The following is a 17565-nucleotide window of genomic DNA, read 5'->3' on the forward strand; positions in this document are numbered from 1 at the left end:
GTTGGAAATCTGTGGCAAGCTTCGAAAACTAAATATTCTTAGACCCTCCCCATCCAGTTGGGCTGGTCGAGTTTGAGTTGTTTTACAAATATTTTCTTTCCAATTCACAATACTGCACTACTCTGTCACATTAAATCCCACTAAAACACGTTAATGTTTGTGGTTGTTAGATGAAAAAGACATGCAAAGGTTTAAAGGCACAGTAATTAGATGCTAATGGAAACAAAGATGAAAAAAAACACAGAGAGCAAACGTGGGAGGGCAAATTTTATGAAATAATTTAAAACAACATCACCATTCAGAAAATCAACAATTAACCTTTATTTCTAAATTAAAGAAGGAGAGAGAATCTCATTTCAGTTACCCAGGGGTTAATTTACAATTTTTGTTTTATAACGCCGAGTGCATAAATATCCTTCACTTGTAGCAACTCTGAGGGTCTGGAAGAGGCCTGGAGATGTTGTGGAAGGCCCACTGCAGCAGGCCGTCAATGGAGCTCTGCTGTGGTGGAAAAGCGGAAGAGGGAAGATGAGAGGCAACAAGCTCACAACCAGATATAATGCAAATTCTTTTTAAATCCTTCATGTGGTGTTGTTGTGGTAAGTTAAGACACCCTGTTGCTGAAACTCAGACTTTGTTAATTAACAACACATACTCAGTTATGTTTTGTTTTTTCACACTAGGATGAACAAGGATAAACAAAAACAAGGTAACTTTTAATCCTCAGAATTACTGGAAGATGAAATAACAAAAGGCGCACACTAACTCTGTCTTTAGGGACACAACGATTCATGTAGCTGAAAATATTGTTATCACTACTTGACATCCATCCATCCATCCATTTTCTAACACGTCTATCCCTTGTGGGGTCGCGAGGGGTGCTGGTGCCTATCACCAGCTGTCAATGGGTGACAAACAATCATTTTCGCACACACTCACACCTAAGGAGAATTTAGAGAGGCCAATTAAGGTTTTTTGGACTGTGGGAGGAAGCCGGAGTACCCGGAGAGAACCCACGCATGCACAGGGAGAACATGCAAACTCCATGCAGAAAGACCCAGAGCCCAGGACCTGAATGCTGCAAGGCAACAGCGCTACCCACTTTGCCACTGTGCAGCCCCACTATTTGACAGAATGAACAAAAACAATTATTTCACACAAAAAAAAAAAACACTGAGAGGACAATTAGACATTTCTTGTCAAACTTGTATCTTACAAGGTCCAATGTTTATCCCCAGTCAGTGCAGCTGCCATGCAAATAATTAATTAATTATAATAATAATTAATCATTACAAAAGCTAAAGTCAAATTAAAGTACGCTTAAAACAGCAGGAATCAGAGGCTACTACTGTGGGTCACCTGTTAGGGCGTTGATCCCCATCCCCACCAAAATCATTGATATGTATTTAATGGGTATTACTTCCTCTAGCGCCTGTGTAAGAAGAAGAGCAGCTGCTGGGTTGTTACCATCTGCGGTCACATTTGATAGTGTGGTGTGGAACAGCGCTTCACTCACATCTCCCAGGAGGGAGTCCAGTTCGTCCTTATTGATGACGGGCTCAGAGAAGGAAGCGCTCTGATCTTGACTGAATGAGCTCTGGACTGTTGGTGCAAGCTAAACACAAAACCAGAGAAGAGTACACGGATCACAATGCAGCATGTGCAAGCTTTTCTTTCCCTTTGTCTCTGCTGTAAATGTCTGCAGACACACCTGCATGCCTCTGGGCTCGGTCTCTTTCTCCGCAGCGCTGCCCCACTGTCTGGAACAGGACAAGCAGATGGATCTCCCTCTTTGAAGCACACATAAACATTGCGAGTGAGTCAGACTGCTCAGTTCTGGAGTGCGTCAGGTTTCCCTCAATCGATATGTAATTTGAGCGCTGCAGGCAGAGAGCTTTGAAAACTTTCATCTTCCAAATTACGCTTGGCTCCATATAAAATCAAAGCTCTGAAATTATTCTGGATTTTAGAAAATCTACCTGTGCAAAACGGGTTCCTACATTAATTTTACAACTAAAGCATCAACCCTGCTCTTTGTACACATGGTCTGATGTTGTTACCGACTATGTTATTTTTAAAACTAAAGCCAGTATCAGAAAGGTGGTGCAACAAAAGCCCAGGACTTTACATCGTTGGCATTGTTTTCTAAAAGCATCGACTCCAAGTTGCATCTGCAAAGATCCATTTGCAATCCATTAGCCCGGCTTTTGGGAATTGACTCTGCTGACACACACTGATCAATAGTAGCCCGAAAGAGAGGGCGCTCCAAGAAATTTGCTCGGCACAGACCGGATTGATGGTTCTGAAAAAAGAGGGACATGATCCCACTGTGGGGCATGAAACACCAAATACGGGATCTTTACATGAAACCAAAAATCAAAAGGACCTTTAGGGATTATTGGTATCATTGGCTTCAGTTGTTAGAAGAGATGGGAACAGTTGTCATACAGCGCCCTACACAATTGTTGGCACACACAAAAAAAGCTTTTATTACAGTGTTATAATAATACATTATTTTAGCATCTCTTCATAACTAGAAAGAGAAAACAGCCGTTTTAGAACGTTTCCTGCCTTGTCTGACTGGATGATTAGAACCGTTTGAATGCTTTAATTAACAACTGCTGCTAGAAGTCAGTTTTTGAATGGGTCTGGTGCAAAGTGTCTTGGAACTAGACGGTGTATTCAATAACATTTCCAGAGCTGGATGTTACAGACAGCGCATGACAAAAGTACTAATACCCCTTGGACTTTTCCACCTTTTTCAAACAGGCCAACACAAAGTGGTGTGTGATTTTTTAATCAGAGGGAAAACGATTCATTGTTTTCAAAAATTCCCTTAAATAAAACTGTGTTGTCCATTTTTATTTAGCCTCCCTTAGACCTTTTGGTGCAATAACAGCGACATGTTTTAGGAGCTAATTCTGTACCAACTTTGTGCATCTGTAGAATAAAGTTTTGCCAATTCTTTGTTGCCAAATAGTAAAAGCATAGTCAGCTTGGACAGTGTCTGTCGACATCAGTTTTAATGTTGGCCAGGTCTTCACTTTGGCTGGGCCACTCGAGTTCGTAAATATACTTTGATCTAAATGGCCAGCTCAAAGTTAAGCCTCTGTCCCTCTATCAGATTTTCTGCCCAGGATGCGCTGTATTTAGTGGCATCCATCGTCTTATCAACTTTGCCCAGCTTCCATGTCCCTGCTGAAGTAATATTTCCAGCCTGACTATCTTTTGTTCTGATTAAGTTTTCCACTGGCAATAGTGTTTTGCATGTATGCCAAAAAGTTACGTTTTATCACATCTGAGAACTTTCTTCCACATGTTTGCTGTGTCTTACAGATGTGTCATGCTGTTATTTTAACAATAGCTTCTCTTCCTACCAGTCCATAGAGACCAGATTTTTTTCTTAAAAAACAACAGGTTGGAGGTGACACTGTTAGCATCAATGTAGTTTGCAAGATGACAAAATTAGGGGAAGTTCAAGGTAGTAGGGATACTTTTGCAAGGGACTGTACATCACAATCCTTTTGGTAATTTTTCAACTAAGATATTCATCGTATCACTGAAATCATAGTTTGTCTTACTTGGAGAAGTGGCAGTGTGTGTGGAAATACTTTAAACACTGAAGGCATGGAGTCAGGTCTCCCCCTCCAAGGTAACAAACACCACACACCTCCCTCACGGCGACCAGCTCGCCACCTGAGGACTGGATACACGGTTAACACGCTTAGCGAACCAGAAGCAGTAAAAAGTAATTAAGGGCAAAGAAGATGAGAGTGAGTGCTGACGGAAAGACAAACGTCAAACTGCTCACCTGGTTTTTGCCATTGGACGCTTTGATAGAGGCTTTGGCACTTGTGAGAGAGGACGACAAAGCCGGGCAGAACGAGGTGTCCGAGATGGAGTTCTGGGGGTTTATGCTAGTTTGCTGTGGCTGAGAGGGGAGAACCTGTGTTGAAAAACAAGAGCGTCGCGTTCAACTGAAGCACGAATTTAGATTGCATACCCACTGATAGGCAAGCAGTTCTGATTTTGGAATATTATAAATATGATCATTGTGGGTGAAGAAAAACAGTCCCTGAATTAAACAAAGGTTCCTTCGAGGAACATTCTTTTCAGAAAGGGAAAATGTTTTATTATAATGAAAGGCTTCAGATACACACCTGTGCAGGCTGTAGTTCACTTTCTTTTTTTACTCTAAGCCCATAGCAGCACTCACACTGCCAAGAGCCACTGTAAATTACAAAATGGTCTCCATTAAAAAAAAAAGAAAGAAAGAAAGAAAGAAAGAAATGTCCATTATCTAAAAGCTGTTAGCATGTACCTGTTTAATCTTTTACCTGGGTATTGAAGTGAGTGGGGGGTTGAGGCAGGTCAGATGAAAGGCTCGTGGACAGCCGTCACAGCAAATCAACTCCCCTCCATCCTTACACACCGCACACTCATCATCATTAGAGTGAATCTGAACACAGCAACACACACACACACACACACACACACACACACACACAGGCAGCTCAGAGCAGAGGAGAGACACGACAGCGCTGCTCATTTAAACACTGTTGGCTTACTATGATTGTGTTTGTCTCCCCCTGGTGGATAAACTTGGCACTCGTAGACTTGGACTTCTCTTCACTGGACTTCTCTGCCAAACTATACGAGCGAAAACCTTCAGCGCCTTTAATGCACTTTCTGATCGGCCCTGTTTAAAAACAAAACGGTTCCGTCTTAAATAATCTCTCTATAGACATCTTGCTTTCAAGGTTGATCCTCATGATATCTGGCAGTTTAACAAAATTTTAAAAAGTGACCAGGCGATTATCTTAACTACTTGCCGTCCACTGCAGTGTACTCCTGTTTGATTTGTATGTTTTCTTTTCTATCCTGGCTGAAAGGCAGGTCGGAGGATGAGGAGGATGAAGAAGAGGACAGGGCTACCCCTCTCTGAACAGAGGAAGATACCACCTGCAGACCTGCAGCAGATAACATGTTTTCTTGCACAAAGTAAGAGCTAATTCAGGTTCATTTAAATTAGAAATGTGCTGTATTACTGTTTCCAGACGGCAGCTGCAGTGCTCGAGCTTCACTCTTCACTCTGTACAGCTTGACTTTACTCACTGGTTCGGAAAAAAAAAAAAAAAAAAGTTGTGAGAATGTGAAAAATGTTGCATTCATTTCTTGTTTCTTCTTCCAGCCCACAGTATCGTTTCTACAAATTTTGGTATGTACAGGAGGAAGAAAAAAAAAACTGCGCGGAGCAAAGCAAGATGACCTGTTCCATCACTTGTCTTGGCATGATACTCTGAACGCTGAAAGCTTGTCCCCCTCTCCTCATGGCTCCTCTTCTTGCTGTGATTAGTTTTGACTCCCCCCGTGGATACGCTTTCAGCTTTGGACTTTGGAGCGTCCCGTCCTGAAAGGAATCAACAGCAACGGACTTCGGTGAATCGTCCCGAGTCCAGCGAGGCCGAACACCACTTCTGTGGGAAGGAAATGTTTCAAAGAGATCTGGATTTCACATACTTGTGTTCAGGTTGGCGAGGAGCGTCCTTAACTTCGGGTAGCTGTCCATGTTGTAGTCTTTGGATAAGTTGCTCCAGAAGGCCTGCAGAGTTGATTTGCTCTGCTCCAGCAACCAGGACAGGAGAGAGTACATGGCTTTGTGAATCCCCTCACTACCTTCCTTCTTAAGAGTATCCTAGAGAAAACAAGATGCTCTAGTGCGTGAGTTTCAAAACACTGCGTGTCAGACGTCAGGATTATGCACTGCAAAAGCGGAACTAAAAATAAGTAAAGTTTCCTTAAAAAATAGTGTATTTGTCCTTGATTTGAGCAGATAAATAAGATGATCTGCCAATGGAATAAGACTTTTGCACTTAAAACAGGAACAACTCATCTCCATCATCTTATTTCAAGTGCAGTATATCTAATTATCTTATTTTAGGGGTCAAAATACTCATTCCATTGGCAGATAATCTTATTTACCTGCTCAAATCAAGGACAAAAACACTATTTTTAAGAACATTTTACTTATTTTTAGATCCGTTTTTTGCAGTGTGTGATCAGTAACACTGTCCTCTGAAAATCTGCATCATTCCACTAAATGTGCCCGTCCAGAAACGTGGCAGGGATTAGGTTTTACAACAACAACAAAAATCACAATGGAAGAATTTCGTTTTGAAATAGAAGGTTGGACATGTATTTATATCGCTTACCTGCAGCTGTTGTTCAGTGATGATGCTTTTGTCTGCTAAACCGTACACGATAGGGAAGGGGTCATCCACAGCCATCGCGATATCGGTACGCAGCTCGCGCAGCAGCGAGCGAAGGTTGGCCTCCCTGAAGCCCTCCGCTCTGGACATGGTCTGCTTCGAGTGTAAATGAGAACTCGAGTGAGGAGCCGACCTGCCCTGAGAAACGTGTACGTCTAGCCTTCTGGGTCCAGGAGGCGTGTCCTCCTCCAGTGAGGACATTCTCATCAGGTGCACTTATTAAGAACGCCAGGGTATACATCTGAAACTATTTTTCCCCACCTTTCTATATATGCATGTTTAATTTCTGTATTAGACGTTCATTTGTTTGTTATTGTTTGAGTACGATGGAGAGCCGTATCAGACTCACATGCTGACCAAAGAGCCTGGTGCACCAGAAGACCATTCCTTAGACCTCTAAGGAGTTTGTTTGTCCACTAACGGCACTAACGGCCTTCATTCAGGGGAATACCTGTCCTCCCACACCAAGACAGCACGATTAGGTGACATGCTGTGGCGCAATCAGAGTTGTACCTCTAAAAGGTTCTTTCCATCTCAACTTCCCCTTGACTATCAGGTTTTCAGACACTGACTCACCGCGGCGAGCTCGGCGATGGCGTGATGATTATCATTTGCAATGAACTGCAGAGAAGCAAAACTGTAAATAATTGGACGGTGTGACCAGTCGGCTGTGATGCTCTGGGAGCAGCTGTTGTTCCTCATTTCAGAGCGAGACTAAAAGCAAAAAAGCCTGGCCAAATTACATTGTTTGTTGTGAAATGTGTCTTTTTTAGATTTGTTTTACTTGACATCTACACAATAACAAATACTGTGTCAGTGGAAGATAGATTTAAGCCTAACTTAGTTGTCACTCACAGACATTTGTTTTTTTGTTTTAACCCTCTGCTGTGCCACTTTTTTGTAGCAAGAAAGCAACTGATTTCTGATCTAATATAGTTAATTTTCTGTGTTACATAATGTTGACTGTTTTCCTAATATTTTGAGATAATTATATTACAAATGGTGTATTAACTGGTAGAAATGCATTAGTTGTATTTATTTAGAGACCAGACAACATCCTAAATGTTCTGTAAACGGTTTAAAACAGCTTGACAAGGCAATAGCCTATACAGTAAATTAGTTTTCTCTAAAATGATTCACTGATACATTAGTAAGAGCACACAAACCACTTTATGGTGAGATTAAGGTGAAAGTGTAAGAAAATAATTAATTTACAATAAAGCTGGATCCACTGCCTTTGTATTTTTGCTTGTTTTAGTGAAGGGCTTTAATATGTATGATATCAATCCCTAAGTATCACAATATAATACTACTGCTTTTCAACAGGATTGCATTTTCAAAACTTTTATGTTTTCTGACAGCATTGGAAAAGCTTACAATGTGATTTTGCTGGAACACCGGACAGATTTAGATGAGATGTAAGAGGACATGAATTTTGTCATTCCTTAAAAGCCCCTGAGGTGATATTTGTTGACATTTGTTGTGAATTGGAACAACTGAAATGAGTTGAATTGAATATAACTAAAATGAATATAATTTAATGTAATTTAAATCTTTCCTTCTGTATTTGAAGTCAAATAAAACTGAACTGCAAAGAACCCAACCAGATTGAACTGAATGAAATCAAGCGGTTATGAATTTTTGTTGCATAAAATATTTAACTGAACTGCAATTTATTTAATTGAAATGCATTAAAACTAACTGTTCTTTTTTAAATGAACTGAAAGGAATTGAGTGTAACATAATTGAATTTAATTTTATCAAACTGAATTCAACTAAAGTGAACTGAGCTAGGATTAAATAACCTGAACTGAAAGTAAACCAGTTGAATCAAACAGGATTGCTTCCTGTTGAATTAAATTGCTACATGGTGGCAGCATTGCTCCCTGCAACAAGAAGGTCATGGGCTCTGTGTTCCTCTCTGATGGATTAGTAACCTGTCCATGGTGTACCCCACCTCTCATCAAATGAACCCCAGAGCGGGTAAGCGGGAATAAACAATGTGTGTCATGAACTGAACTGATATCAATTAAAGTTAAATTCAATTGAATTGAACAGAATTGAAATTACCTAAACTAGAATGTAACATACTTTATTGAATCTCATACAAGTGAATTGAATGGAATTCAACTGGACTGAACTGGATGAACTGAAATGAATCCAGTTGTATTACATAGAATTGAACTGGGTTAAAATTAATTTAACTAAACTTGTATTAAACTGACTTGTAAACTAAAGAGTAGTGCACAGCCTGTTAAAGTATTATTTCTCAACAAAACCCTTAATTGTAGCTTTTTTTCTTTCAGTACAAGATATAATCTGAATGTTGTTGTTTTTTTTACAAAAATACACTAGAATTAAAATCCAAAACACATGAAAAATGAAATAGACCATTTTGCTACCAGGTGAATACGGACGGTTAGGAGAGTGAAGCCCTTTAATCTGTAATTTATTAATCATTAAACATTATTACACTATTCATACTGGTGAACAAGGACCACTTCTACAAAGGGACGTTCACAACATACATATTACATTATTATATACAGTGCAGTGCATTACAGTGGATTGTTATATGTGTATTACCGGGATGGAGGGATGGGGAGGCTGAAAGGAGAACGACAGAGGGAGGCAAGGAGGAACAGCAGAGGGTAATCTGGAGGGACGGGGGTGTTGTGACAGTACGTTGTCTTTTCTATTAGCTCTTTATTTTTTAACCACAGTACATTTTGTTCTAGAAAAGAGAGAGAGGGACAGATAGAGAGAGAGAAAGAGAGAGAGAGAGAGAGAAAGAGAGGGGGGAGGGAAACACGTTTTCACAGCTACTGTTAGGTGAACCTACTGGAAGTTGTTTGAACCTTGTGGGGAATATCAAATGAGAGAAGGTTTGTCATGAGATGCTATAGAGAGATGCTATAAAACATTCTAAGATAGTCGGCCTCCCTCCAGAGCACGGAGACCCCGGAGGGCAGGTCAAAGATCAGATCAGCGTGCATGCGTGCTGCAGACATTCAGACGTGTTCGGCCAGCAAGAGAAACGACCGACCCTCCGACTTTTTCCTCTTCCGTGTTTAGGCCTCGTTTTTGGTGCTTTCCCTTTTTATATATAAAAAATACAAAACATAACAGCGAAAAGAAATCTGTTGGTTGCCCCGTTTTTCTCTTTTTATTTGTTTATTTTTTTTTTCCCCCAGACTGTTTCTTTTTTTTTTTTGTTGTTCCTTTTCATTGCAACATGTTTATTGTTCTCTTTTTTATTATTATTATTATTATTCTCGTCCTCCGGTCTCTTACATATTGACAAAGTATACAATATCTTACAACTGAACAAGACTGAAAGATAACATTTGATTCGTCCAATCAGATACAAGCTCTCGCTCCTATATCCAATTAGAGAAGTCAACTGGAAACTAGCCAGTATTAAGCAACACAACAAGCCTATGGTGTGAAGGGAGCCGTCCACAAGCAGCTCGGCATTAACACGAACAGCCGCCCTCAGGGACGGTGGGCTCCGGCGGTTTGTCCAGCTTGATGTCAATCACTGGGAATTTCCAGTTAAGGTAAAACCACACATGGACTCCAAACTCCAGTGTCAAATGCGTAAATCTCAGTGCATGTCGTTGCAAGATGAAATGAGTGCATGGAAGTGAATCAAACAGAACATTTATTTTACATGAACTCTAGTTTCATCAGTTCATTTACATGATTCTTTTGGTACCTTCTCCACCACAACTCATCTACCGCTGTCACTTTTCTGACAAGCCACTATGTGGTGCCAAAGCCCTGCGTGAACACCCTCCCATCCCGCTCTGTGCATCCCTTCCCTCTCAAGGATAAATCGTTTAATGGTCGATGCTTCTGTATAGACAGACGGCTGATCTGTGTGTTTGCGCTGCTGCCAGCAGCCACTAAAAGATTAAAAATAAGCTGGCCGGCTTCTCAGCCGCTTGGCTGGCGCAGAGGACCAGCGAGGCTGTAAAGGATACTGCCTTCGGGGTTTGCGTCGTCCAGACTTTCCATCCCAGGTAGGGCAGCAGCGACTCGACGAAACAGCTGGAAGGAGAACGAACAAGATAAAAGAATCTTTTTTTTTTTTTTTGTTTATTTATTTTATAATCTCAGCAATATTTTAAAATATGTTGTCTTCCTAATATGGTATTTCTCCATTTCTAAATATACTAAATGTATGCAAATTTTTGCGTTTGCTTTATTTCCTGTTTTGTCAATTATTATGAATAATTTGTTTATGATAGCGCCTGTAGTAAGGCATACACATGAACATTTGAAATATAAATTGACAAATTGATCTCACTGAATTACACCAGTAATTCCAAAGTAACATAAAGTTAAAGCTATATAACTACTTTATATCAATTGCAACTAGGTTGTTAGTTAGAACTAGCTTTTTCATATTTAATAGAAAATTCTGCTTCATTTTATTTTTGAACAATAAGTGATCAGTTGCCCAACCTGCATTAAAATGACACTATGAAACTGCAATAGATAAGAAGGGTCCAAATCATCATAAGATTTGTGATAAAATTGTGATAAAATGTGGTAAAACCTAGTAAGACACCTGTTTTAAAATACTTAGTGATGTCAAGAAAATGTTAAGATTGGATCCAGACATTGAATTATAACTGTTGCCTTGTGCCATATGTCGTGATGATTTCCTTGGTCTTTCTATGGACAATGTCAAGTGCCCCAAAAAATCTATTTAGCACCAATTGTATCAATAGCTGTCTGATACATTTTTAAACTTAAATGGATTTTCTTTTTATTAAATTAAAATAAAATGTAAATAATGTCACAAATTTCTTCTGTTATAAGTTACAAATTTTCTTCTGTTTTTTTCTATTTTTTTGTTTTTACTTTGATGAACAGTAAACAGGTACACGTGATCACATACAACCGCACATTAACAATGTTGTTAGAAAAGTTAAATGGGCATTTAATGGCTGGTGTGTTTCTTGTAGCTTTTTCTGTTTTCTCTTGTCTTTGTGCGTATATCTGGAGACATCAGATAATGTCACTGTTTACCCTATCAGGTGATGACATCGTCGATGAAGTCTGTAAAATATTGCTTAATCATCCTTGTGGCACCCAAAATGCAGTAAGACGTGCTGAAACTGCAAGGATCACCTGTTTGACATTGGAGCCCGTCTTGGCACTGGTTTCGATGAACATGACGTTCAGCTCCTTGGCTCGCTGCTCTCCTTCCTCGATCGTGATTTGCCTGCAGAAATGTCCAGCCAGACTCGACATTTCAGGCTGATTCATTCAGCTCTGACGTGTTGCATTCGACGGCCTTTTTTAAAACAACAGTTAAATGCTGCATTAATTACAAAACAGCGCATTTACCTCTTCTCCTCCAGATCTGTCTTGTTGCCCACAAGCATGATGATTACATCACTTCCTCTCTCTGTCCTGACGTCGTCAATCCATTTGCAGGTCTGCTGGAATGAATTCACGTCTGTGGAGATTAGAGCATCGGTTTAGAACTGGTCCCTCTCTGTGACTTTAAAAACCAGTGTGTAAACGCTTAGTTTATTTATATTTTTAAAAAAAGGCATCAACAAGGGCTTACTTGTAATGTCATACACAACCACTGCCACTGTAGAGTCCCGGATGTAGCTGGGAATGAGGCTCCTGAAGCGCTCCTGCCCAGCTGTGTCCCACAGCTGAAGCCTTACCTGCATATGAACACACACACACACACACACACACAAGCACAGACACACGGCTCAGCAGCTGTTCGCACATAAACTGTCAAACCTCACACAAGCTAAACACAAGTAAAGGCCTTTTTCTGAGCGATAAGCCCATATCAGCTCATGCACAGGCTGGCAGGGGATAATATCCCCCGACAGAAATAGCATTTGCACAAGTTAAAGAAGATGATCCATGACTATGGCTTATTACAAGAAAAAAATATGCCAAAGCTCTTACTAGGAGAAATAACCTTCGCATAATCATGTTAGAGCATAAAGAGAAGAGTGATTAAGCAAATGAAATCAAAGATTAGTCAAAATGGAGCAGAAACTGGGACATTCAATGACATTGGCATATTAATGCCCTAGTGTAGCATTTCTACATGCAAGTTCAGAAATGAACATCGGAGATTCCTACTGTCCGGTCTTCCAGGTACATGGTCTTTGATAGGAAGTCTATTCCGATGGTTGCCTTTGGGGGAAAAGAAGAGCAAGGTTTTGGTAAAAGAAAGGACAAAATACTGCTCCAAGCAGAGTAATTTTTACTCATCAATGAATAAAACTAAATGAAATATAACAATCTATTAAGCATTTTCCAAAAGACTCACTGCTTTGAGACAATTTGAGTTTGGTCATTATTCAAGAAAGGTTAATTCATTATGAAAAGTTTAAGGACTCCAAATGCCTCGGTCTAATATGATTCATTAGTTTATATTTCACATTTTAGATTCATAACATTATCAGTGTTATTATTCCAACATGAAAAAAAATTCCCATCATCAATCCTGAAGTGCACTTACTGACCAGATCTATACTCGATCAATAGTTCCTAACATGTTCACATGTTGCACTTGTGTTTGAGCTCCAAGCCTCACCTGATATGTGTTGTCAAAACTGTCATACATGAATCTGGTGATGAGCGATGTTTTGCCCACTGAAACAAAAACACACAGAAGTTGATTTAGTTAGATCATATATGTGCGATAAGACACTTATCGCACATATTGGTCTCAAATTGTTTAATCAACCTATTTCTTAAAAGAGTATTATGCAAAGGCAGAAGAATGCCAGGAGCACAATATCTAACATTTCTAATGGCTTTTCAGATAAAAACTACTATTAAATGGCTCCATGTACCCCTATTCTGTACCCATAGGTTGCCATTTAATGTCCTCCTACTTGTATTTTGTGCCTGTAAACAAAACCATTAGCATATCAGTTTAATTTTCTGAAATTATGAAGACACTTCAGAGACACAGTCTCTCAAGGCTCAAATGTCATTAAAAATTCTATCTACCTGCACATTACATTTTAAAAACTTCATAATACACCATATTTTAATTGAATTACTATAACTATTCCCTTTCTCATTTTGGTCCCTTTAGACTATGATCCCTGACTAAACAATAATAACTATGTGAGGTCCTGTTAGTATGTATTATTTACTGGAGTGATATAACCAGATTCCCTCAAAGTAGACTACTGCTGCACCATATCAGGAAATATAAAATTTCAATATTATCATTCTATGGTGTGTTGAATATGATTAACACACTTTTTAGAGATATTTGTCCTCACTGCTGTGACCCCGCCCCTCTCCTTGAACTGTATTGTCTCAATTACTAAGATCTATGTCATATGCGAGTAAAAGAAACTGGCCAAATATGTTACCAGCATACAGAGTATCCATGGCAGCGTGCCAGTCTGTAAAATATTGCATTAAAGCTGACATTTGCAACTGTGAATTTGCACACACTGACTATATTGTGCAGCTCTGTAGTGACCATTAGTAGATCATAGAAAATTAACTGAAATCATTGACTGTTAAAGCGAGCACTTAACATCCATGGTACATTATTGGTACATGGTCCGAATAAAATCTCCTGCCGCAGACCACCAAGGGGACCAGGGGAAGTATGTGGCCAATGGACCCCCTAATAAATGTCCACTCATTTATTAAAGCAAACAGTTTCCCCTTCATAGCATGCAAAGTTTTCAGTCCATAATTTGCTCCAGGTTCTTTATCCCACGTTCCACTTAATATGACAGCAGGCAAATTAAACCCTGAAATTCTGCTTTTGTTTCTTGTTTTATTGTGACACCTGATGGTTATAAACAGCCCCTATTTGGCCAACTCTTTAAAAACTTTCTCGAGGTACCTAACAGCCAGAGGTCTTTTATCTTCCCTCTAAAAAAGTTAGGTGCAAAGCAACCAAACCTACAAAGGCACAAAATTGCAAAGGGCCGAGATGAACAACAACCCTATGATATCCCAACAATAATTTCAACAGAGGCAAATGATCCCTTTAAAGAAGCAATAAGCGAATTTTTTAGTTTAGATAGAAATAACTTAAAAAATAGTTTTGTGAAGAACTAAAGGTATCTTTTTAGATGGACAATATTTAAGCATCACACACCATCTCTCTGTGTTGTTCCCCAGTCTCTTGTTTACATAGCCAGGCTGGCTATACATGCACATATGTGGACGTCCACATGTGAACAGCTGCCACTCAGAGCTTGCCCCCTCTCTGCCCATAAAATTCCATTGGCAGGCACAAAATGGCAGAAAACACACCCATTGGATCAAACTGTTCTCTTGCTAACAGCATTATAAAGTTCTGAGTTGCTTACTTCTTCACTAAACCTGTTCCTCCGAAAGGTGATGCTGTTTTGCTTTGTATTTATCCTTTGCAAATATGCACAAATGAGCCAATAGGTGACAAGGGAAAATGGGTGCCCAGTGCTGAAGTGAGATAAAGGCGTGACTTGATACACGGCTTGTTTTGGTCTACAGACCGTGCTCAAGCTTCACCTAGTGGTGAAAATTGGTGATTGCTCCTTTAAAAAGTTGAATACATCTAAAAAAAAATTATTGATCTGGAAATTAGGCAAATGCACAAACTATATACAAATAAACAAGGGCAAAACTACTTCTTAAAAGTTGTGTAACAGAGACATAGAATGAACCTAACTAGATTTAGCAAAATGTTTCTACAGAAATCTCAAAAAGATTAACAATTTCAAGGCTTAGCGCTTGACAAACAAAAGCTGTTTAGGCATTAAGCCTAACTTGTTTCGTTCTTGCACCACAGAGCCAAGACACTGTCTAAAAGCTAATGGAAATTAGATTTAAACTATATATCTTCTTTGACATTAAAACAAATCATGTTTTAGTTACATAACATTCCCTACTGATCAGCTAATTGTTTCCCCTCTTCTACTTTTTCGCTGGAGTCGGTGGAAAACCACAACTAATATTCAGGCAGTTGGCCTGCACAGTATTTGGAAAACGTGACATTGCAATGTTATTGTTGACTTGATAACAATACTGATCGCAAGTAAGCCACATTTTGCTTACTAATATGTTTCTTTTTAACATCACAATGTCCACGACAATGCTAGCTGAGCTTTCTGATCTCTGTCACAAAGATCAATATCAGCGGTGTGCAGTGAAAGTCGATTTGATTTGCCATACACATAGGAAGGTAGAGTTTTAATGCAGGGAACATGGGAAAATGTTGCGTCCAAGTGGTCCTTGGGCATCTTTTTTTTCTTTTCTTTTTTTTTTTGTAACATTGAAATTGCAGTGATGATTGCTATTCGATATAACGTACAGCTCTACTAGAATTTGTCACATGAGACTGATTTGTCACTTATCCAATCTTGATTCTTGACAGGGATGAAGGAATGGCAGCAAAGTCAAGTGGTGATGCAATCAGCCGAGTATTGTTGGATAACTTTTTACCAGTTGGCATAATGGATTTAATTTGACTACATTGTGTCATACGTGAGTTAAAATTAAGGAGTGCGTTAGAATCAACCTGAACCTGTCTACATGATTGGATTCAAGCAGTATGATCTGATTATGTATTTCCAGAGATTAATCGGATTTAATTCTCTTGTGACGGGCACTGAGATGACACTGAATTGCTGTTATATAAATAGAAGAACTGAACTCAAGTGACAGACATCAGACATGTGAGTAATTGAAACATTTAAGAACATTTTTTAATCACTGGAGGATCCAGGAATCCAAGTCGGCCCTGTGCTCTCCATGCTCATTTACGTCAATCAAAGCGTCATCCAGAGAAACATTTTGCATCAGATCTGTAAATGACTGAGGATGGAAAGAATATAACTCCAGCAGGCCTCTGCCTTCTCCCTAGCCTTGAAGCCTTGTGGAAGCGATGGACCACACAGGGCCTCTCTTCAGGACCATGGACAGCAACATTGCAGCGCAGGCCACACAGACACACACACACACACACAGACACACACACGCACACACACACACACACACACACACCTACACACACACAACTGCTCTGATATTAGAACTGGTTATTACTTCTTTATCATTGCTTTTTATTGGATATTGACCCTCTTGCTGCCACTTTAGGTGTCTAATATCTGAGCACGTCTTCAGGCTCTAAACCTTTATCGATCTTCTTTTTGCGAATTTGTCCCGTCACATCAAACCACAGCCCTCCCCACCCTGAATCAAAAGATTATTGATAACACAGTATAACATTTAAGCCATGTCAAGCCTTTTTAGTTTTTTTCTAGGATTATTTATGGGGCAGAGCAGGAGACTGCGTGCTTTGGAGATGCTACAGACATCGGCAGTCTAGGGTGTGTCCCGAACCGACACATGGGAGACTGTTTGTTATCCTTTCTGAAAATACTAATAACTGGCAAAAGGAAGACATTTCCATGTTTTTTTTAGGTGAAAGAAAAAGGTGGGATATGTCAGGAATAAAGGATCGAAATAAAAAAGGGGAGAGGATGAAGATATTTCACGGTCACTGCAGCACATCAAAACATCTCCATTCATTTCGCCTGCTATGGTGCGAGTTGGGATCGTTTGCGACAATAGACAGGCGCTCATTCACAATCATGTTTCCTGATTTACAGGTTGAATTTGCACGTATGCGGTTTCCTTTCCCTTCTCTTTTTGTCACCCTCTGTTAATCAAATTACCCTGGTGCCACTGATGCTGCCAGCACTAACATCGGCATCACATACACCCAGGCCAACATCTTATGGATTCAAACCTCTAACTGAATGAGAAAAAAACATAGATAGATGATTACATAGGTACTCTTTAACACGCACACACATGTTCGACACCCAAGCCTCCCCCTGATCACTGACTCACCGCTTTGCTCTCCCAAAAACACGAGTTTAAATTTCCGCAGGGGATTCCCCAAATCTCCTCCGGCTGACATGGTGGCAGATAAAAAGCTTGGCTGGGGGTATTTAAAATGTTTTTGTTTCTATTTTTCCTCTTTATCGGCCTGCGTGTCCCTCTGTGCTGTGGGTGCGCAGGAGGATCCTCCTCTCCTCACAGAATGGTGGGAATGCAGCTCCGCGTCGTCCTGTCGGCTTAGGCAGCATGTGCGCCTGCGCGACCTCACCTCTTTCATATCCCTCACCTTTCCGATCGTATGCAGCCATGATTTTGCTGCCTCAAGATGGGAACTTAACAAAACAGGCATGATGAAGCTAAAATATTGATGATGATCATGGACCATTTAATAAAGCGTTGCTCCCGTAGTTAAGGGTGGTTTTAAACTGGTCCCATA

General features: G+C 39.9%; 2 protein-coding genes across 2 annotated transcripts; both read right to left on the reverse strand.

Moving 5' to 3' along the window:
- Window positions 1-261: 261 nt before the first annotated feature.
- On the reverse strand, window positions 262-6706 carry aire (autoimmune regulator). Its single transcript, XM_012878974.3, has 13 exons — window positions 6213-6706; window positions 5521-5695; window positions 5270-5410; window positions 5049-5114; window positions 4833-4970; window positions 4569-4699; window positions 4338-4459; window positions 4161-4230; window positions 3812-3946; window positions 3582-3703; window positions 1712-1790; window positions 1517-1615; window positions 262-501 (listed from the first exon to the last, which is right to left on the reverse strand). The coding sequence occupies exons 1-13, from the start codon at window positions 6474-6476 to the stop codon at window positions 418-420; spliced, it is 1626 nt and encodes a 541-aa protein (XP_012734428.2). The 5' UTR covers window positions 6477-6706; the 3' UTR covers window positions 262-417.
- A 1982-nt stretch (window positions 6707-8688) lies between these two features.
- rab6bb (RAB6B, member RAS oncogene family b) lies at window positions 8689-17356 on the reverse strand. The gene is made up of 8 exons (XM_012878975.3): window positions 17139-17356; window positions 12856-12914; window positions 12399-12452; window positions 11857-11962; window positions 11631-11742; window positions 11412-11505; window positions 10256-10322; window positions 8689-9810 (listed from the first exon to the last, which is right to left on the reverse strand). The coding sequence occupies exons 1-8, from the start codon at window positions 17206-17208 to the stop codon at window positions 9746-9748; spliced, it is 627 nt and encodes a 208-aa protein (XP_012734429.1). The 5' UTR covers window positions 17209-17356; the 3' UTR covers window positions 8689-9745.
- Between the last annotated feature and the right edge of the window lie 209 nt (window positions 17357-17565).

Source organism: Fundulus heteroclitus, chromosome 6, assembly GCF_011125445.2.
Source record: "Fundulus heteroclitus isolate FHET01 chromosome 6, MU-UCD_Fhet_4.1, whole genome shotgun sequence".
NCBI classification, from domain to species: Eukaryota; Metazoa; Chordata; class Actinopteri; order Cyprinodontiformes; family Fundulidae; genus Fundulus; species Fundulus heteroclitus.